At 43.3% G+C, this 21,896-nt stretch overlaps 1 protein-coding gene across 1 annotated transcript; it reads left to right on the top strand.

Moving 5' to 3' along the window:
* Positions 1 to 6,660: 6,660 nt before the first annotated feature.
* etnk2 (ethanolamine kinase 2) lies at positions 6,661 to 21,218 on the top strand. Its single transcript, XM_046384856.1, has 9 exons — positions 6,661 to 7,394; positions 10,627 to 10,764; positions 10,909 to 11,030; positions 11,631 to 11,771; positions 14,267 to 14,409; positions 14,699 to 14,782; positions 15,237 to 15,397; positions 15,494 to 15,567; positions 16,433 to 21,218. Exons 1-9 carry the CDS (start codon positions 7,248 to 7,250, stop codon positions 16,503 to 16,505), a joined length of 1,083 nt encoding a protein of 360 aa, XP_046240812.1. The 5' UTR covers positions 6,661 to 7,247; the 3' UTR covers positions 16,506 to 21,218.
* Positions 21,219 to 21,896: the final 678 nt, after the last annotated feature.

The raw sequence follows: 21,896 nt of genomic DNA, 5'->3' as shown, positions 1-21,896 counted from the left end.
AAACACTCAGTTTCAGCTCCACACTATAACATCACTGCATGCAGGGGTGTAGTCACCGCTGAATGTCATGTCAGCCATCTGCTCTCCCAGCAGCACTTCTACAAGCTCACAGACTGACAAATTATATTTAATTTGCTCTGTCCATAAAAATGAGTATTTTTTTGTCATGTGCACTGACTTCCTGGAGTTGTGTCAACACCATGAGGTCAGCCAGCAGAGGGCCTGTTGTTTGTAGCTCTACAGGCCCGTCTTATCGTTCAGACACAAGTGGTATCAATGTTGTCATCTAAGCGAAAGAGAAAGTGCAGGCGTTCTTCCCAAAATGTCCAAGTAATTCTGTAAGAAAAAAAATCAAAAAGGATTTGATTTCTTCTTTTTCAACTGTTTTTTTTTTTTTTTTTATGGTAAACCAAACATTTCTCAGGACGTTGAGGAATTAGGAATCATGATGGCCGCATTCCTCCACATGACACCAACCAAGTTTTTAAGTAAAAAATAAGAAATATACACGGAGAAATGTAAGAATAGAATAATAAGAATATTAATAACTGAAAATACATCACCACCACTGGGATTTAAGACAATACTTTCTCACTGTGACGTCGTGGCTACCATATGAGTCATCTGAGATATTGTTTAGTCTTTACTTTGCTTCCCAGCACTGAATATGGTTGAAGTGCAGCACTGGCTGTGACTCACCTGAGGCTTTTACCTTTGAAAAGGTATGTGAATGGACTTTTTCGGTGAGCGCAACTGAAGGTTATAAAAATTGTGGAGCACATGTATGCTTTCAGTCACACACCAACTGTCCTGAAGACATACAAAGACACGTCTCCCCTGTGGCTGGACGTGTGGAGGCAGGCAGAGCTTAGTGGCAGCAGTCACTTCGGGTCCTCTGGCTGCATTTTGGAAACTACGTTTTTCCTCCCAGGCTGCCGAGGAACAATCTGTGATAACACAGTCAAGGTCAAGGTATGCACTACAGCCACAGCACTGCATTCATGTTATTTTTATTTAGCACATCAGTGTAGTGGTAAATAAAACCGCTGTGTATTCCTCAGTGTGCATCATAAGAAAACATTTGCCACATTTGTTAAAAATCATCTACAGTTAGTAGACTTATATGTTATATAAGTAGTATTATATATATATATATATATATATATATATATATACATATATATGTATATGATGTTCTCATGCATATAGATTTCAGAAAACTCTATTCTGCAAAGAAAAGTATAACTTTGGGTAATGTACTGTGCTGCATTACAAACCCACACACACATATACATTGCCCACCCACATGGAATAAGTACAAGCCCTTTGGTGCTCTTATTACAGTTAAACTGTCAGCTTTCACAGGAGCAGTCGAACCGGCAGCCGCACGTCTATTCCCAGCAGCAGCAAAAACACAGTTGTGGAGATAAATCATCACTTTAGACTTTTCATAAAGATCATTTAAGTTGCAGTATGTGAGACCCTCCCTCTGTCCTAACTGGTATTTCTTTGGAATTAAAGCTCATGTTCACCCATCAAGATGCATCACACAGCTTACAGAGATCACATAATAGGTGTTTTGGTGAGGATAAATGCTCACTTTATCTGTTCTTCCTATGTATGCATGTGTGTGTGTGTGTGTGTGTGTGTGTGTGTGTGTGTGTTTGTGTGGGGTAACTAGCAGTTAATGTGTGGCTCAGCACTACTTGAGCCTGCTGTCATGCCGCCTCCCTCAGTCCTCCAGCTGCTGCCTGTCCTGGTTGAAAAGACCTGATCTAAAAATGAAAGGATGGAAAGCAAGAAGAGAAGGCTGTAAATAAAGAGGGGTGGGGGTCTGGAGCTGTGTGTGTGTGTGTGTGTGCTCATGCATGCCTAGTTGTCCTGTTGTTCACCTTTGAGAGGAGGAGTGGTGCAGTATCAGCACTGACAGGAGTTGGGTTAAGGCTTTGTGCTGACTGCCATATGCTCCTCAGAGGGTCAACAAAAAAGACAACCACAGCCACACACTGCACCTCTTTGTAGCGGTGCCACTGACCGATATGCTGCGTCAGTCCACCGGGAGCCCGTCCTGGTCAAGCCCTGCAGGGACGCGATGGTCTCTAAACACCAGGTCACACAAGTTAACCTGTCTGCGTGCTTGGTTGTCGCCTCACGTCTTCATCTGCTGCATCTGTGATTGTTTACTGTCACAGGCTGCATGTTTCAGTTTTGAGCCACATGTCAGGGCCAGTGCGAGGCTTGCACATGTTCTCCTGTATATCTGTGTAGTATCATACACTATATAGACAAAAGTATTTGGACTTGACCATTACACTAACAGGGACTTTAATGACATCGCATTCTAAATACATAGACATTAATATGGAGTTGGTCCCCCATTTGCAGCTCTAACAGCTTCCACTCTTCTGTGAAGGCTTTCCACAACATGTTGGAGTGTTTCTGTGGGAATTTGTGCCCATTCATGCAGTAGAGCATTTGTGAGGTCACACACTGATGTTGGACCAAAAGGCCTGGCTCACAGTCTCTGTTCCAGTTCATCCCAAAGGTGTTGGATGGGGTTGAGGTCAGGACTCTGTGTGGGCCAGTCAAGTTCTTCCACATCAAACTCATCCAGCCATGTCTTTATGGAGCTTTGCTTTGTGCACTGGGGCACAGTCATGCTGGAATAGAAAAGGGCCTTCAACAAACTGTTGCCACAAAGTTGGAAGCATAGCATTTTCCAAAATGTCTTGGTATGCTGAAGCATTAAGATTTCCCTTCACTGGAAGTCAGGGGCCGAAACAGACACATACCACACCTGAACTTAATAATAAAGAGGTTTGTCCCAATGCTTTTGTCCATAAAGCATATGAGGCTGTGCAGTGACATTGAGCTGCAGATACTGTGTTGATGCCTAGAGCTTGATTAGTCTATTCGGATTTATCACTATGAGCGATCCTATTTACCTACAAGCGATCATTGTATCCATTATGTAAATACTGTTTCTAGCCACTTTAAATAACACAGTCTCAAAAAATGCAAGATAACCTAATTTGGCTAAACTACATTTCCTTAGAAATTTTAATTTGGGTTCAAAAGTTTAAGGCTAGACGACAGGCCTCCAGATCCCACTGGATCCAGATCCTCCTGATCTGCATGTTCAGTGTATTTTTGGAGTATTTTTGTGTTCCTGAGCATGTAATCCAGTTTTATGTTGTGACAGAACAAACAAGCTTTTGTCAGCAGTGCACTGAGTGCTTTGGTGACCTCACTACTTTGTGTGCTCAGGTGTGACTAAACTATCTGGAGTGGGACAATCACTGACCTAAATCTCTGACAAAACTCCAACTCTGAAACTACAAGGAGACTTTAAATAAGGCAGCCAACACAGGGGGAGCTGTTTTCAGAAAGCCGAGAGAGAAGAGGCAAGAAAGGGGAGAAGAATTAATGAAACGGTGTAATAGAAAAACACTGGAGGGCAGAGGCCTGTGAGTTTACACCATAACAAGTTTGGAGTAAACGTTGCAGACAACAGTGTGGGTTAAAAGTGAATTAAAAAGTGTTAAATAGTAGAGCAGATTTGAGTCTTTGATCAGTAGTGCTTAGTTACGCTGTTTTTAACACATCGGTGGGCTCACCACAATATCAGTCAGACAGTCAGGACATTACAGCAGGTAGTCTATCAGAGTCCTCATTCCAGCAACCTCTAAACTGTCCAGATGGTCAGACGTCTTTGAATGACCTTCCGTTCACTTATATTGTTGTAGATCATAAACCGGGTTCATTGTTCACCTCAGAGAACATCTGTCAACCTTGGAACCAATTCATGTCCTATGTGGGTTTGTGTAGGTCTAAATGTTATGAAGGTGTGTGTGTGTGTGTGTGAAAGTAAACACTCCCCACACAGAACGGTCCCTCTTCCCTAACACCCCGATTCATTCTAATCATGCAATCTGTGATAGATGAGGAGTGTGTCAACATGAGCCTTGACATGAGAAATTAGGTTAGACAAGACATACCCTCAGAGTTCATTCTTTCAATGGAGATGTGATTTATGATCTGTGTGTGTGTGTGTGTGTGTCACATCGTAAACAGCACTGCACAGTGTGACAATGTAAACATTTCCTCATTCCTGAGATATGGAAGGAGCAGTGGTCCACCTTTGAGCTGTCGCACCTGTGAACAAGGTCGTGGCTGAGATACATGCACGCACATTCACATTCGCCGACTCGCTGACACATCCACACCTACTGTACACACGCACACACACACACGCACACACACACGCACACACACACATGCACACAATCTGCATTCCTGAGAGCCAGTGAAGAGTCTGGATTAAGCGAGCAGATGAGGCATGTGGCTACAGGTAGAGCTCGGCTCTGAGCCGCAACATTCACACATCAGTGTTTGAGCATGAGTGCACCCACTGTGTCACGCCCCACTGTGTCACGCCCCACTGTGTCACATCCCACTGTGTCCTGTGAAGCTAAAAGTAGCCCGTAGTCTTTTGTAAGAATGCACAATGTTTAGTTGCCCACAGTTTTTGCATATTATGCTGCATTACTTGCTGTTTCATCTTCTTGTGGTTCCTGACACCCACAACACACACGTCAGTGCACACACTGACACAAACACACAACACATACACATGTTCACTCCTCTCCTTTTATTTAAAGCCTAACTATAAGGGACATACAGGAAGCTGTATGAAGTACGACAGAGCAAGATAACATAACTTAATATATAAGCTGCAAACACACACAACAAATAGATCAGACAGACAAATGTGATGCACGTAGCACAGATAACAGAGGCCATGGATCTGGTTCTGTGGGGACACAAAACGTGATGAACCCGACTGGGACATGCTTGTTGCTGCAATGGTTTGTGACTCATATAGTTTTCTGAAGTCATCTAATCGAGAGTGGTGTTAGAAAATGAGTTAAACATGTGTTTAACATTGTGATGGCTGATGGTTCAGATATTATTGCAGATACTAAACCTTTGCCTTTTGCTTATTACTAACCTGCCATTTCAAATATTCTGATGAAAAACACACAACGATGGCTGTGTTGTGAGTATTTGCGGCACATATGCTGTCTGCGTGTTTGTGTTTTGTCTATTTTCATGTGTTTTCCTGCAGTTGTAATGCACAGAATATTTCAGTTGGTAAAAACACATTTGAAAATTACGTTATTATATCGTCAATAAAAATGCCCACACCTCAAACAGACAGAAACATCCAGACATAGCAAAGTACTAATAAGGAAATATAACAGAGTCTATACTTTCATATACGCATGTCTACTCTCGCAACCAGAGAGCCAAGGAAGGTAAATGAACACTGCACTAATGGTCGGTATTGCGTGAATGCATAAGGACTCTTATGGGAGGATTAAACAAATTTTTCATCTGCATAGGCACAACCATGGCCGCCTGCTCCCAAACAGTAAACACCACAAGCGAAAATCCCCCAGACTTCCTGCAGACTTGTTTATGTGGTCTGGATTAGTGCGCACACACAAACACCACTGATGTGGACTGGTCGCCTCTTGCAATATACTCTAGACAAGATGCTTGAGCGGATTTAATGTGGCTGGACATCCGGCTGGTTGTTTATCTCATTTTTCACTGGCCGCTCGGTTCGAGAGCAGAGTCATGATGAGCATGGAAGCAACAGGATGACTTCAGACAACCACAGCGCTGACTGACAGCTCATTAGCTTGGAGTCCCAAATTCTTAGAAAGATCTTTTTTCTGCACAAAATTACATCCGGTGACTTTCCAGTCTGTCAAAATGTCTAATGCAAACTCATAAAAAATCAGACAGTGACACAGTATGTGTGCAGTGTGTTCAGAGCTATGCTGTTATGTTAAGCACTAACACACTCATGAGAAGTTATATGGGAATGTGTGAGTGGCTTTTTGATCAGACCATCTCTGCTACACACCAACTGACTGCCAGCAAAAGTGTCCAAAGAGGGCGACAGGTGAGACGTAACCTGAGACAGACAGACCGCCCCTGACAGACATGAAAACGTTTGAAAACTCCTCTCAGTCAGCAGCTACAAACAGCAGATATGACTTGTTGGTGATCCTTTAATTTAAAGTATCCTCTCCCCGTTCCTGAAACTTAGCAAAGACGTTTTTGTTGTTATGCTGCCACCATCTGGCTGAGGGTTGGTACTGCAATAGTGACAATATTGTGGCTTTAATTCGTCGCATTCATCTGGCTGGCTGGATGTTGTCCTTGCTGATGAAGATTTCCATAAGTATTTAGCTGCAATATTTAAACTATCATGCATCTTCATGGGCCAGTCTTGCAACTGACACTTTGACTTACACGTATGCATATAAAGCAGAGTTACATACACTGACCTATACTCTATTGTATATAGCTTTATTAAATCAGTTTAATCTGCACTTTTCTGTGTATACTCTCTGCACACATTGCACATAGCTTTTATTTTTATTTATTGTGTAGTTGTTTTTCTTTCTACTGTATTTTTGTTAAGTTTTTTTTATCCTCAGGAATTTCCCAGGAATGAACACATTTGATCTTATCTTTTCTTAGTAAGTCATAACTGTGCTGTACATCTCGTTTCCTCCCCAGCAGCTGTAAGGCACAGACTGGGCGTTGATCTCGTCCTCGAGGCTCACGTGACACCCTGCGGTTCTTCACATTAAATGAGAACAAAACTCCAAAAAAAAGACAGGAAGTAAACTTGTTCAGTAAATTACCGATTCGGTGAGTTTGCTACCGATACATTTGGCACATTTATTCTGATGTAGGTCACTTGTTTAACGCTCGGTCTTCTTTAAAAGAGATTTCCCAACCTGCATACTTTCTATGAAGTGCGTGTCAAGCGCCTTCTTCTTATTCGGCTGAACTCGGCCTCCATTCGGACACACTCGGAGTCAATGGGCGTGCTCGGTTGCGGTGCGTCTCTACCGGCGGTACAATCGGATGATCCCGGGCGGGCGGAGCCAAGTAGGAGGAAATGGTACAGTTGGCTGGTTGGCTGACGGCTCCCAAGAAAACCGGCGACGAGCATCCAGAGCCGGCAGTTTGACCGCACATCATCACTGCTTTCAGCTCTTCATTGCTTCAACTGCAATCGAGCAAGATAAATATCTCAAGCATAACACGAAAACACACCAGCGTTACGCGACTTATAAACCAAGCAACATTTGTATGCTGCAGTTTCGAGAAATATCTGAGAAGGGCTCTGAGATTAGCGTTACAAGTGAAGCGGCTGCAGAATGGAGACGCAGATACATGTGCCAGTTGGGTCGCCAGTAATTAGAAAAATTCCCATTTTCGTGGACGAACACAACGTGACGGAGGGGGCGATGAAGCTCATTAAAGAGCTGAGGCCGGCGTGGGACGCGAGCCATGTCAAGACGAAGGTAACGTTAGCCGCTAAGCTAACTGATCAGAGTATGCTAGGCTAGGTTAAGACAGCCATGTAGCATCACCAAGCATTACGAGCCAGGAGGAGGGCCGTGGAAACGTTAAGGTTACCTACTGGCTACGGTCATTTCTCTGAGCAAGTGACACACCTTTAGCCACTCGCTCTTCGCAGTCTAGGAATGAATAAGCCTTATGTTTAATGTGTATGTAGTCTTGATAGGAAAATGGAATAATAACAACGTTAATTAAGTTAGTCAGACGCTGTCAGACTCAAACGAAGCTAGCAAACTAAGGCCAGTAAATTAGTTACCTCAAAAGCTACTAGGGTAATATTCCTGTCACAAACAGATATGTGCAAAATACACATCATGTAGCCACACGTACAGCTACACGTCATCTCAGTCAGTGACGTGATGGCCAGTTTGATTGAGAAATGTGGTGATTGATAATTGCTCAAGGAAGCAGAGACACCTCATGAAGACTGTTTTATACTTTACTGATCAGTTACTGTTACTCAGCCTTGCCTCTTTGTTATGTCTCTTTTGTTTTCTTACCTTGTTTTGAATCTGGTGTGACTGATGTTTTGAATATGGTGTGACTGAATGTTAATGGTAGTAGGAACATCAGCTGTTGGGGTGGGGTCTGAGCACTGGATCGGCGCTGCTGCTTGGAGATCTTTCCGCTAGGGCATTTTTGATTTTTACTGACATGTGAAGGGGCATTGAAGTGAGTTCAAGCACTTTGCCCATATGTAGAACATTTCACTTGCTACACAATTCAAGGCTGACCACTCCTCTGCAGCTCAGCTGACAGAGAGAGGGGCAGACGGAGCGATAGCCCCACTGGTTGAGTGAGGTGTAACGTGAATGATGTGGAAATCACAGAGACAACATCTTACTTTCCGATTGTTTCATGGCAGTTCCATACAAAAGCAGATATGAATACACCCATGGATTTTGTGTGAACACAGTTGAAGTGCGTTTGTCATCCTTTCACCTGTGTGCCTCTGTGCAGCTTGTCTACCTGTAGCTCACACAGACCTGCATCTCTTGATGACAGTCAGAAACACAACTTTGTTGCTACCTTTAAACGGAGCCCCTGCTTTATGTGGTCTGCAGTCTGTTCACTTGAGCAAAGTCGGTTTAGGGCTTGACACTACTTGTTCTTTTTCGCTGTAACTAACTGGGAAACTGTAATGTTCCCATATGGTAGAGCAGCAACACTAAGCCAACTAGCATGACACAGAACAGCTGATACAGACCAACTGGAGCACAGGCAAAATGGTCTAGGTAAAACTTGTGTTTTTCTTTTTTGCATGTGCAAACACATGTACATAAATAGACTCTTTTTCACAGTGACTGTTTGGGTCACAGGGCATACTGAATCAGGGATGTCGCTTACTGAACTGAACATCCTCTACCAAATGGTTAGAGACCAATGCAACTACCCTTACGCATTTAGTGTGTTGTTGAGTGATCCATTTTAGAGACTCACCTTGTAAAGAAAGTAAGATGCATAATTGATTCCCCCTAAAAGGATCAAGTGACTGATGTGTCATCGGCAGTCCAAAGTCTTTGAAGTAGCTCTGACAGTGGACACGATAACACCAATTACTATTCTTACTCTCCACTGGCTCACTGAACACAGCTAATGCAACCAGGTGTTTGCATTTTACTGGCAAATCTTTCTAGATCTGATACCCCACCTATGCACAAATCTGCGGCCAAGTCCCTGACCGAGTGTTTACCTCAGTCTCCGCAGGCTAGACCAGCAGGGCTTTTCTCAGTAACCTCCACCCAAACACTGGTTGGGATCTCACGGAGTGGTACAGCAGCCCGACTGGCCAAGTGTACTCACGAAGTAGGTCATATCAGAAATGGAGTTAGGAGAGTGTCAGATTAATGTTTTTTTTTGTTTGTTTTTTTTTTAAAAGAAAAAACTTAAATTATTATTTGGTTCAGTCGCAGTGGGGTGTTCTCAAGCAGCAGGACCATTGTTTTGATGAACGATAACTGTGGGGAAGAGCAGCAGGGCAGCGTTGTTGACAGAAACACCTGATTAGCCCTGCCACCTGGACAGGAAGACTTTTACTGTAAATACACACTGTTCATTTCCAAACATCCCACACACCCGCTGAGTTCCTGCAAACAACAGAGTGAGCCAACAGCGAGAGCAACAGTCTCCGCTTACAACTTTCTCACGCTGAAGACTGCATTTATTCGTCTCTGCCAAAGAAAGGCCACCTCAGAGGTTGTCCAGTCAGACCACGGAACGTGCGCTCACTTGTGGAAAAAGCAAAAGTCAGGCAGTATATGGATGTTTACCTCTGTCTGGGTCCAAGCTTATCGCTGTCTGTCGATGTATTGATCGCTGGTCTTAGTGGTGTATTGTGTGGCGGGTGGAAGGGATCAGTCATGTGGTAGCAAAGGCGTGTATGCTTGTGTACGTACGGTCATAACAGGGATGCCTGCATGCCCATCTTTGTGGTCAACCATGTGTGGAATGCCAGATATGTATGAGTGAGCGTCTGGGACGGGGCAGATGTGTGTATGTTGTTATTGTGTTTGCTGCAGTGGGATGGACCAGCCCACCGGTTTCCAGTGGAGTGATGTTGGCCCACTCAGATATTTAAGGCCCATCCTCAGACACAGAAGGCCTTTTGCTCGCTCTGCACTTTAGAAGAGGTGTTTGACTAAATTTGTTGACTCATTAATGCAGCACCAACACCATCCTGCTGAAAAATCATCATACCTCATGCGAGAAACCCCAGTACAAACAGAGTTGCTTTTAAGTGCAAAATACTACTACTTCTCTCAAGTTTTGATGTGTGACAATTTTATCTGACAGTAAACACAGTGAGCAGCATCCTGCCATCTTGATCTGACCCCCGTAAACACAACTGAATGACTCTTAACATCTGCACAGTTTCCACTTTCACCTTTAGCCAGTTGCTCAGTATTGACCAGCTCTAACCATTTTTGGAGTGTGTCGTACCTTTAGTTTGGAAATATGACTGTACAGTACACGCACCTACTATAACAAGACTACACCATTAGAGCATCTATATATAGTTTATTCTTCATAGTAGTTTTTATGTAATTTAATATGTCAAGTAAGTTTTACAATAAAATCAAATTTGAAATTTTGTTATTCTGGTGCTGTATAGTCGGAAGTTGGGGGTATTCGTCTGTATTTCAGGTTGTATGATTTCTTTTCCTCCTCTTCCAGCTCTTCACTGATGGAACTACCAACAAGCTAGTGGGCTGCTACGTGGAGGACAGTCCGGATGATGTGGTCCTGGTCCGAGTATATGGGAACAAGACAGAGCTGATTGTGGACAGAGACAATGAGCTCAAAAGCTTTCAGGTAGTGTGAAAGCAAATGGCTCAAATGGGTTGTGCTCTCCTGTGAACGTTCAGGAAGTAAATTCCCAGTTAATCGATAAGTGCTTTAGAGTAGTTTCTCCCATCTAATTCCTATGAATTCTATACTATTGTGTCTTTCCTTTAGGTATTGCATGCCAATGGTTGCGCTCCTCGTCTCTATTGCACATTTCAGAATGGCATCTGTTATGAGTTCATGCAGGGGGACGCTCTTGGGACGCAGGACGTCAGAGATCCTTCCTTACTCAGGTAAGGACCCGGTAGAGTCATGGAACCACTAAGGATATGTACAGACTCGGCCCAGAGGTGGATGTATTCTAGGACTGTGCAAGGCAGCATTGAACTGTTGTGCCCAGAATCCTCTCAGGTTTCTACATTGTACAAATTCAGACAAACTACTTTACAATGCAGAGATGCCTGGACAACACACAGGAAAGAGGCAAATTAAGAGAACACACGAGTCACATGCAAATGATAGACAGCAGATGGTTTATACTGCAGAAACAAGTGAAAGACTCCAAAGAGTTTTTTCTACAGCATTTTTTTTGAAATGGGCCATAACCAGTCAATATTACACCTTATTCTTGTAGCACACATTGTCCTTGGTGGCTATTATATACTTTGTAACCTACGTCAGCTCAGTGTGGTCACATGATGTATTCAGTTGTTTTCATTGGACTCTTTCCATGACCTCTGCGAGAGACACTTGTCCTAATCTAACCTTGAAAGTAAACGTATCTTAATCCTATAGCAAGGTTGTCTGTCACAAGACTGATGGGTTTCAGTGTGTTCAGCAACATGCCTTCTGGTAACGTTCTGTTTTTTTTGTTTGTACGTGTCTCCTCTCAGACTGATAGCCAGGGAGATGGCTCGTATCCATGCCATCCACGCCCACAATGGTTGCATCCCCAAACCTAACCTCTGGATCAAGATGCGAAAATACTTTTCGCTTGTGGCCACAGAGTTCACAGACCAAGCGTCTAACACCAGGTGAGAGTCGGCTTCTCAGTGGTCCTTGAGCTGAAATTTTATTATTCTTGTCCGCAAGGGTTTGTGTGGTGTAAGTTTCGTCCACAGGCTGCGTACCTCCAACTTTTGTGACCGCCCAGACTTGTCTGCACGTACACTGTGCTGCAACAAGCTACAGAATATGTCTGCATATATGGTGAATGTGTCCCCCCAGCAGACTTTAGAGAGTAGAATAAACAGAAGAACTTTGCTTCTGTGTTGTACACAGAGCTGTCTGTGCATGTGTCCGTTTGGGAGCGTGTTCAGGCCTTTACTAGGTAGTCCTGCTCGTGCCTCAGCGCACACACACAATGATGATGATGCAAATTGCTCGTGGAGCCCAGCCTCATTTGCCTATAACACTAGTTATGAGGACAGGGTCAACTTTCTCCAAGCCTGATGCCATTAGAGAACACTCAGTGAAGTAATTTTATCAAACATTTTGTACCAGGATGAAGCAAATTACCTTGTTTAATGTTTAATCTTACTGTTCCTTTAGACAAGAGCTGAGTTGTACTTTTGGCTGTTTGTTAGAGTGGACAGAAATTTGACTGTGAGGTGGCAGTTACAGATACAGCCAGACACTGAGAATGTAAAATCTTTCAGCTCACCCCTCATGTTTTAATACATTTGAGGATTTTTCTGTTCCTGGTGTCAAAAAACTGAATGTGTGTTATAAAATCATTATTTTATAATCACAACATAATCAAAAATCTGAATAAATCCACCTGACTGGGCAGCTTATTGCTTTGCAAAAGCTCCTGCTTCCCTGTAAACACCATCGTTTCAGGATTATCACACTCCGATGAATATGGTACATATTTACCCTGGCAAACATTAATTAACATTGTCATTATGAGCACGTTAGGATTTAACTTAAAGCTCTGCTGTGCTTAAAGACTGCCTCACAGAGCTGCTAGCATAGCTGTAGGCTCAGAGTTGAATATGTTATGTAGTTAGGGCTAAACACTCGAGATGTTGCAAGCCAACTGATGCCTTGTTGAAACAGTTTGGTTCATTATGGACGAAAGAAACATTTTATCTGTAGGGGCAATAACATGAAATACTTGTGTGAGTGTTTATGACTATCAACTCAGACAACTTTTGACTGGACTGACATACACACATCAGGCTGGATCATTTGATGATGAGAAATGCACTTCATGGAACGACATTTACATATATGGGAAAGGGGAAGGAAAAAACCAGAGGATGTGTCAGTTTGCATCTTGATTGGACCTGCGGAGCCCTCATAGGTAGACCGTTTCATAACATGGCCAGCTGCCCAGTCCCAGCTGATATCTTTGTTCTGATGTCTGTTAGATGAAGTCCTGCGTGTGGCTTATATAACTAACAATAATAGCTGACTGGATTAGGGAGTCTGAGGCATGCAGTGGGCCAGCAGATGTTTGCTTAGCACAGAGTATCAGGTCACTTTACTGTCCTCCTTAGTTACGCAGTCAGCAAGAATGTCCTGGTCCTGGACAGGAGACACTTGTTGCTCTGTGGTGGTCTGAAGCAGGCTGTATCGAATCTGCCCAGATGTTGGCAGGCATTTTCAAAGAATTAGCTGCCAGAGATCTGTGTGATGTATAATATTCATCATAATAGCATCCAGATCCATCTGGGCCACCCCCCCAGGACTCAGCAGTGTGAAATGTTTGGCTGTTTGCACCAGTCAAAGGTTGAACAGTCATGACTGTGGTCATGTGGGTGAAGGAGAGGCAGCAAGCCAGGTAGAAATTTCCAGGGAGAGAGTGTGTGTGTGTGTGCGCCTCCCTCCCAGCTCTCGCTCATCTCCTGCTATCAGCCTGACTGTGGATTAAGTCCCATAAGCCCATTACAGCTAGCACAGGGGTCTCTGCTCAGCACACCAGTCTGGTTGGCTGAGACGCTAACTCAGTTACTTAACCCTTTCTTCGCTAGCCAATAATACCAGTTTGAGACCAACACATGCTGATGATCCGACGTGGTCAGTGAATGTCCTGTGACCGGGCCTGAGTGCAGGCTGTCAGTGTTCAGTGGGCATGTGTTACGTGCACAGAAATGGAAAATGACATACATTTAAATAAGCAGGGGTCTCAAAACTTGTTTCATAAAAAGTGTAGCCACAGTGGTTCAGGTACACCCTGCAGCATCATGAGTGTCCACTGAGAGCTTGTTTCTCTGTTACTGTACTCCCTGCAGCCAGCAGGCAACAGTCCCACTGGGCCCATGTGCTGTCTGTGCATGTTGGCCTCACTTGTTTTCACCTCACATACTGTATGTTCCCACTTTGTGGTGATATCAAAACAAGTAAAAACTGTTGGTTTTGGTTAATTAGAATCAGTAAAACTGTTTTTTTTCCCTTTTTGTTACCATGCTTGCGTGTCTGTTTTTCACACACTGCATAGCTGTCACAGCAGTTCAAGAGAAGAAACTGAAATGTGCATGTAAAAGCTCAACTTTCCTCATCTGTCTCGGTTCTCCCTGTCCAGAATCCAGCAGGAGGTTCCCAGCAAGGCGGCTCTGGAGCAGGAGATGGTGTGGATGAAAGAGCATCTCTCCACACTGGGCTCCCCTGTGGTGCTCTGCCACAACGACCTGCTCTGCAAGAACATCATCCACAACAGCAAAGAGGGTAAGCAGCTTTTGTCGCCCACAGTCTGACTGATCGTTCTCCCATGGCGAGTGTGGCCACTGGGATCAGGTATAAACGCTGTGCCACAGGCCTTCACCTGAGCCCCTCCAGTCTATTAAGTCTGCAGTTTGGTGTTTGGAGTTTTTTGTTAACGATGTTTAAAGCTGCAAAAGGCTGCATAAGCTGCACACCGCAAAGACTTTGATGCCTTCTTCTCAGTGACTGAAGGAGAGCTGTTTACCAGCAGGTACACTTCACTTTGTCCTACTGTCCTCTTGTTGTCTCTCAGGTCATGTTCGCTTCATAGACTATGAATACTCCAGCTACAACTACCAGGCCTTCGACATCGGCAACCACTTCAATGAATTTGCAGGTTTGTAGCACCACAGTGTGATCCGTCTTTTAGCGTTCATGTTGTGTCTACGCCTGTCATGATAATTTCATTATTGACTTTATCGTATTGCTCCATATTTTTTACATGTGTGATTGTACATGAGTCACCAACATTTTAGCCAACACAAACTATTTATGTATATACTTAGCTGTTTATCATATTTATGTTTAATGAGAGATGAGAACAGCAGTTTTAGTCATTGGGAGAGTTAAAGTTTTTATGTTTGCGAATACTTAAACTCCACTCCATTACAATATTTCCTTCTTTTGTATACTGATTTGGACATTGATCGCCATGGCAACGGTAGAAGCTTTGAAGCTTCAGAGTTATTTTTGGGACAATATCGGCCAACACAAATGTTTATTGTGAAAGTCGTAGTTCTATGCATACAGTACGGCCTGTGATACCACTGTGTGTCCATGTGTATGATCAGGAATGGCAGAGCTGGACTATGGGCTGTACCCCAGTCGGGAGATGCAGATGGACTGGCTGAAAGTGTACCTGCAGGCCTACAAGCTCTTCACTAAGAAAACCGAGGAGGTCAGCCCACGAGAGCTGGAGACGCTCTATGTACAGGTCAACAAGTTTGCTCTGGTGAGGAGGAATATATTTACATGCGCACACTCTTACTGTCTCTCATGCACTCACAGCCAGCTGTGTCTCACATTAATTTGATTTGTCTCTCTCAAGGCTTCTCACTTCTTTTGGGGCTTCTGGGCGCTCATCCAGGCCAAATACTCCTCCATCGACTTTGACTTCCTTGGGTAAGATGTGTGAAAAATTCAGAGCTGCATGGGGGACAGCCCGCCACACGCACACACAGAGTGTGTTAGACTGTGTGTCTCAAGAGAATCTGTCAGCATGGGTTAAATGAAAGCCAGAAACCAAAAACCCAGAAGCCATCTTGTCTTATTTTCTCTGTGAGCATCCATACCACTTAACACTTTCTGCTCACACACCTGTAACACACACTGATAGGTCTGCCTCCTGTAGTCCACAGAAAGGAAGTAGACTTAAGGAGGTTTATGGGTGGCAACCTAATCTGTCCTGCCTCAGTCATAGACAGGCAGTGCTAGAGTGGGCAGAGTGAATTATTTTGCATATTAAACTGTCAAAAAGAGCCTGTCTGCTGATTAGACTACTGCTGCTGCAAAGAAAGTCGAACTGGAAACTGAAATTTGTGTTTGCTCAAAAATGAGCCTATATAATCTTGGTAAGAAATTTAACAGGCATGAAAATCTTTTGAGAATTCTACAATTCACTTTGGCCTCCCGGTCTTTTGAAATGAAACTGTTGGCAGAGTTATATTTTTCGTGGCGGACAGTTTTGTAAAATGCTGCAGTGTGTGTTGGTCAGTCGACTCATTTGCTAACCAACGTGAGCTCAGCCTCTGAGCGATGGCATACCAAATGTTCATGAAACCACCCTGGTCTTACAAAGCTAATTGTGAAATTATTAAGCCCCAAATGGACCCTGAAGACAGCTAACATAACTAAAAGTAAGAATAGACCTTATATCACGATTTGTAGGATGTACATTTTCCCCCCTGGTACACAAAAACTAAGGAGAATTCAAAATCGAGTTCGTCATTGTGCGACATCACCACCATTTTGCCCTTCTGTCTTGCAGGTACGCTGTGCTGCGGTTCAACCAGTACTTCAAGACCAAACCTGCGGTGATGGCCCTGCAGATCCCAGAATAAAGGGAGACGGGAAGACAGAATGCGGGGAGAAGACCGGAGGAAAGGAGGGAACAGCTGGGACTTCCTGTAGGGCGGGAAATCTTCTCTGTGAGTCAGCTGTTGATGGACCACCCACTCGATCTACCTGACATCCTTCTCTACAACAAGCGCAATTACTCTCTCATTCCTCCAGCCTCCCTCCGTGTCTGTCACAACTGTAGCTCAAGAATTTTACAGCTTCCACGAGTTCCGTGTGTATGTGTGGGATTGTGCTCTTGTGTATGTTCTTAATTTATCTTGAAACCCGACATCCTGCTCTCCCTTTTAGTCGCAGCTGAACCAGGCGCGGTGAGCACAGCAGTCAGGAGTTTCAGATAGAGATCGCTGACTTAGAACTTGCTTTATTGGCTGCCACACTGGCATCAAAATGTTCCACAACGCTGGTAATGAAGGTGAAAACAGGGACGAGGCTGTTAAGGAGGGTTTGATGCTGACGTTAACAGATAGCCGGTCCTGTTCTCTGTGTGCTTTATCTATGCCTCAATGCCATGGCCTCATTATAGTTAGGAAGTGACAAGAGAGGCATTTCACCTTGGATTCCGCAGATTTTCCATGTGGTGTGTACGTGAGATGATTCCTTCTTCTGTGTGCGCACATTTTAACTCTTTAAGCTCATGTCTATGAGATTTTCCATCTTGTAGCTGCTGTAATTCAGCACTGTACTGTCCACAGGATCACCTGTGCATCAAACAACCATTTCTTTCCCCTGATCTTTTTCTGTTGTTGCAGTTGATTCTCCTTTTAGTGATTTCAAGCAAACTACTGCTGCTAGATGTGTAACAGACTTTCGGACACAGACGTGGAAATGGAGAAGCTTTTCCTTGACTGGCTGTAGGTTGAATCACTGTTGTGTTATAGCAATCTGTGATAGAGAGTAGCTAAATGTGCATTTATTTATTTATGTGAAGACATTGTGGTATATTTAACATCTCAGGTGAAACAACTCTCGGTTGTTAGTGTTGCTTTAAGTAAGTGTTGCTTTGTGTTAAATTGGAAAGTGATCCTGAAGGAGAGGAGATGGATGCTGGCTAAAAGAGGGGGACCTGAGTAAATGTAATTCCAAACTCTGAGTGCATTTCTGTCCTCAACCCTTTTTTCCACCTTCTTGACTTTTATGGTTACAGCGAATCGCTCGGTTAAACTTTCCATTTAAACTTTCCGGACCTCTTGGAAAATTGCAACCTCGGTCATCCCCACTGCCAACACCTCCTCCCCTCTTTTATGCCCTCCTGTGTTTTGCTCCCTCTTCACGTTACCATCTTTGATTTCCTCCCTCCACCTCGGTTTTGTTTCATATCTCTTTTTTCAAGTTAAGTCAGTGGCAACTGTTGTGCAGGCCACGTTAACCTCAGCGACTGCTCTCAGCCCCGCACTGTAATCCTTTTCTATTCACACCCCAGATTTGGAGCCAGTTTGTGTTACGTAATCTGACATTGCATAAGGTATATTTGGGGGTCAAACCAAGTCTAGCTTCCAAAAGAGGCAGGAATGGGTTATCTGTGACACTGTCATGAGATCAGCCATTACTTAGATGGAAAAAATATGGCAACTGCAGGCAGACACAAGGTACCTGTGCAAGTCAGTTGCTATTACAGTTTGTCTTAGAGGACACTTAGGCTTGGGTAGTGTATTTAGACTGAGGCAAAAAGTTTAAACAGATTCACCTTTTGGAGAAATGCGTGTAAGCTGGCATTCGGACTGGCTTGTCAACTGTTATTGTTCAAGCTGTTTGCACTAAATGTACTGTAATACTTACAGCAGACATTTTTTTATGTTTTATGATTAGCACTGGTTGACATGACCTGTTTGTTGTCAGGGTGAAACCGATACTGTTATGTAGGCCAAAAAAAAGACCTGTGCGCAAACATTCAGAGGGCCACCAAATTACTAGCTTCTGTTATGTTGTTGGTTGCCTCAAACCACAGTGTGCTGCCAGGAGACTGCACCTGCAGGGGAGGAGAAACACTCTGCAAACACGTGGAGAAAGCCTCTCTGGAAACCAGGCACTATCCAGGGAGAGTTCACGGACCAAACAACGATGGCTATCTCAGTTGTGTCCTCCCACGCAGCCAAACAACCCTGCGCTAATCGCTGCAATGCCTGGTTTGGTTTGGATACAATGAGAAATGAATGAGACCTTACTCATTCATTTCTCATTGAATAGTTTTCTCATTGTTCATTGAATCAACTTTGATTTAATCAGACCTTGACAGGTTCTTTCCTGTGATTCATTCGGACTTGAATTCTGCTTACATATTAAAGGTCTGCAATAGTTTTTTTATTTGGCTTTTTGCAAACTTCAGATAGTTTGACACCTCACCTCTGGTCATGATGAACTTCAGCTCACGATTCACTCCTCCATTTTCATGAATGAATCTGAGCTCCAGATATGATATCTGCTGAAGCTGTTTAATGCATGATTGGCTCCAGAAAAGGGTTGTGTCCTGTCCTGTCTCTTACACACACACACACACACTCTCTCTCTCTCTCTCTCTCTCTCTCTCTCTCTCTCTCTCTCTCTCTCTCTCTCTCTCCAAGATATTCAGCCCCTCATATGCCCAGCAGGGGGAGACACTGAGCTCTGACCTTTGTCCTCCACTGCGGGTCTCATGTAACTGACAGGCTTAATAATTTACCAAGTGAGCAGCAGCCTCTCAGAACAGCAGGACAGACCGAGACTAACTGATGTTAATGGTTTCCAGTCAGGTTAGTTAACCCGAGGAACGACACAAGTGCTTTCAGAGGGGTCACGTTTATATTTTAAACGTGTGGGTGGTTCTTCTCCATAGGAGTGATGATCGGAGCCTTCTGAAGGTGAACTAAAACTCAGGGGCTTTGTGAAGCTAAATGGATCTAAGAGTTGCTTGGTGAAAGAGCACTCATACGATGGCACGTGTTTGAGAGACGTTATCTTGAAAAAGCGCAAATCGCCCATGTCAGTAGTGCATTTTTAATTTGTGAATAATCAAGAGGCCGTTATTTTAGGAAACTAATAGTGGAGTAATCTGCTTAGTAGATTTGCAGACAAAGACCAAATTAGTGAGCTTGCTGCTTCAACGCACAATCCTAATACCCCGCTAGGAATTCAGCCTGGATGAAAAGGGCGTTTGCACTCCATGAGCAGTGAATGAATTTCTCCATTCACTTAATAGAGGATACTGAGCCCGAGTGGACCTCGTCTGGTGACACAGTTTGGGATTTTGGAAGTTTCCCCTGACATTTAAATAACTGCAGCTGTGACTAAGTTGAAGGCTAACACTAAATTTAGGGTTGTGCTGAAACACATTCCACTCAGATTTGAAGTTGCCCTAAAAAAGCTGCGTGAATATTGTATCAGCTGTTTGGGTCAGTGGTCACCTTACCCACTGTGTTGTATGCCATCAGAAAGCGTGGCAGCAAAACCAATAACAACCAACTGTAACTGTCAAAATAACTGGCAGGTCTTTACAGACTTCATTCCAGGCTGAAAAGCAATGTTTTTAATGCCTTTATTTGGATTTGAGACCCACTAGAGGTCAACAACAACAAGATTTTGTGTAGGTTATACATTCACAAACTTGCACTGGAAAACAACGAAATCTTTTCATTATTATTAGTGTTGATTATTAGTGTTATTAGTATTGATTTAAAGATTTTAACTCAAGGTTCACTTACTGTTTTGTTTTGGTTTTTTTTCCAAGAGCTTTTAAAAGCTGATCAGTAGATGCGTTTTGCTCAATTGCCACAATCTGTTGACACACTGAAAAAAAGATAAAAAACAGCTTAGGGTTGTTATTTCTAAAAAAATCTACATTGGCTACAGCAGGCATTAAAGTACCCACAGGAAATGTTTAATGATACCTATCATAGAGCTCTTCTCCTCCATGTCTTATTTGTAAATTATTTAGTTTACAAAAAAGCTAGCTAAAATTAGCTAAAGATTATTTGCACTGTTGACTGCAAGGAAGCAAGGAAGTATAAATGCTAACAATCTAGTTTTCATCCTTTGAGTCATTCAGATTTCTCATTAACATGACTAGAATGATGACTTTGTTGGAAACTTTCTCTTTCATTACACGCTGGTTGAGGTGAAATCACACCAGACGAAGTTCACTGTGTGTGTTCGTGGTGACCACGAGTATCCCCGACAGGACGTTTGAATTTCCTCTTCCATGCTGGCTGTCAACGATTTCATTCTTTATGTTTTTAACAGGGTTTAGTTTTAAACAGGGTTTATTTATTGAGTGAATCTAACATTGCATTTCACGCCTTTTTTGTTGTTGTTGTTGTTGTCTAATCAGACCAAAATGGTTGGTTTCAGAAGGTTTGCATTGCAGTTCATTTGAGATTTACTATTTTTGTGTGTGAATGTACTAGTTTGATTTTAAGAAACACTGTACAGATAACAGATTGTTTTTTTTCCTTTGTATGCTGATATTTACTTTTTATAAATGCTTTGAGCGCTGTGTAAAGGGACCCAGCATTTGGCATGCAGTTGTGACTTTTGTAAATGTACTAATGCACTGCTACAGGCGATGCTGTGTCAGCGTGTGCGGTCAGCAGAGATGGAGGATGTAAATACTGTAAGAAATACTGTGAAAAAGCTTACTGTACAGTGATCCTTCACACGTCTGTAGAAGAATTATTTAACAGCTGTCAGTAAATATTTCCATTAAAATGTCTAAAAGGACAAAATGTCTGCATTCTTTTGATTTGTCCAATCTCAAAAGTTGTGGGGATCCGTGAAGCTCCGCCATCTTTTGACACTCCAGTTTCCTCTTGTTTGTTTCGGTGTGCCAGCTGACCCGGTGCTTCTGCCATAACGGGAGGAAGGAAGGAGAAAACTTAGCTGTGGGACATCCTGCCAAAACGCACACACACACACACACACACACACAGGGGCTGAAACAGACGATGATGATGGCTCGTAGACGTGGAGCTTTTTATGTCTCCAGTCTACATCATCACTGATTTATATTTAACTTCATTCAAAACTGAGCTGTAAAAAGATTACAGTATATTATAACCCCTCTGTCTCTTCATCCGGTTGAGTGTGGAGAGACTGTGTGCTTGGTGCTAACTGTTAACATGCTGAAACTGGTGGGAGTTTCATTAGTCTTGCAGGCATTTGCTCGGCACTGAAGTGATGTGTGCCAAATATGACTGGCGATCCATCCAATACATTTCACTCAGCGTCAGTGGCCCTAGAGATAGAACATGTCAGGGAGGAGCTCACTTCACACTTTAACACTGAGGCATGTTAAAAGCCACCAGGTCGCAGTAATGAAAGACCACAGAAATGTCCAGCTCATCTGTCAACATCTATTTGTGGTCTCTTCAATTTGTTTAAGTGTTTTTTTAAAACTATTATCT

Source organism: Scatophagus argus, chromosome 3 (genome assembly GCF_020382885.2).
Source record: "Scatophagus argus isolate fScaArg1 chromosome 3, fScaArg1.pri, whole genome shotgun sequence".
Classification (NCBI taxonomy): domain Eukaryota; kingdom Metazoa; phylum Chordata; class Actinopteri; family Scatophagidae; genus Scatophagus; species Scatophagus argus.
The sequence above is the reverse complement of the archived record's forward strand: the minus strand, read 5'-3'. Positions and strand labels throughout refer to the sequence as shown.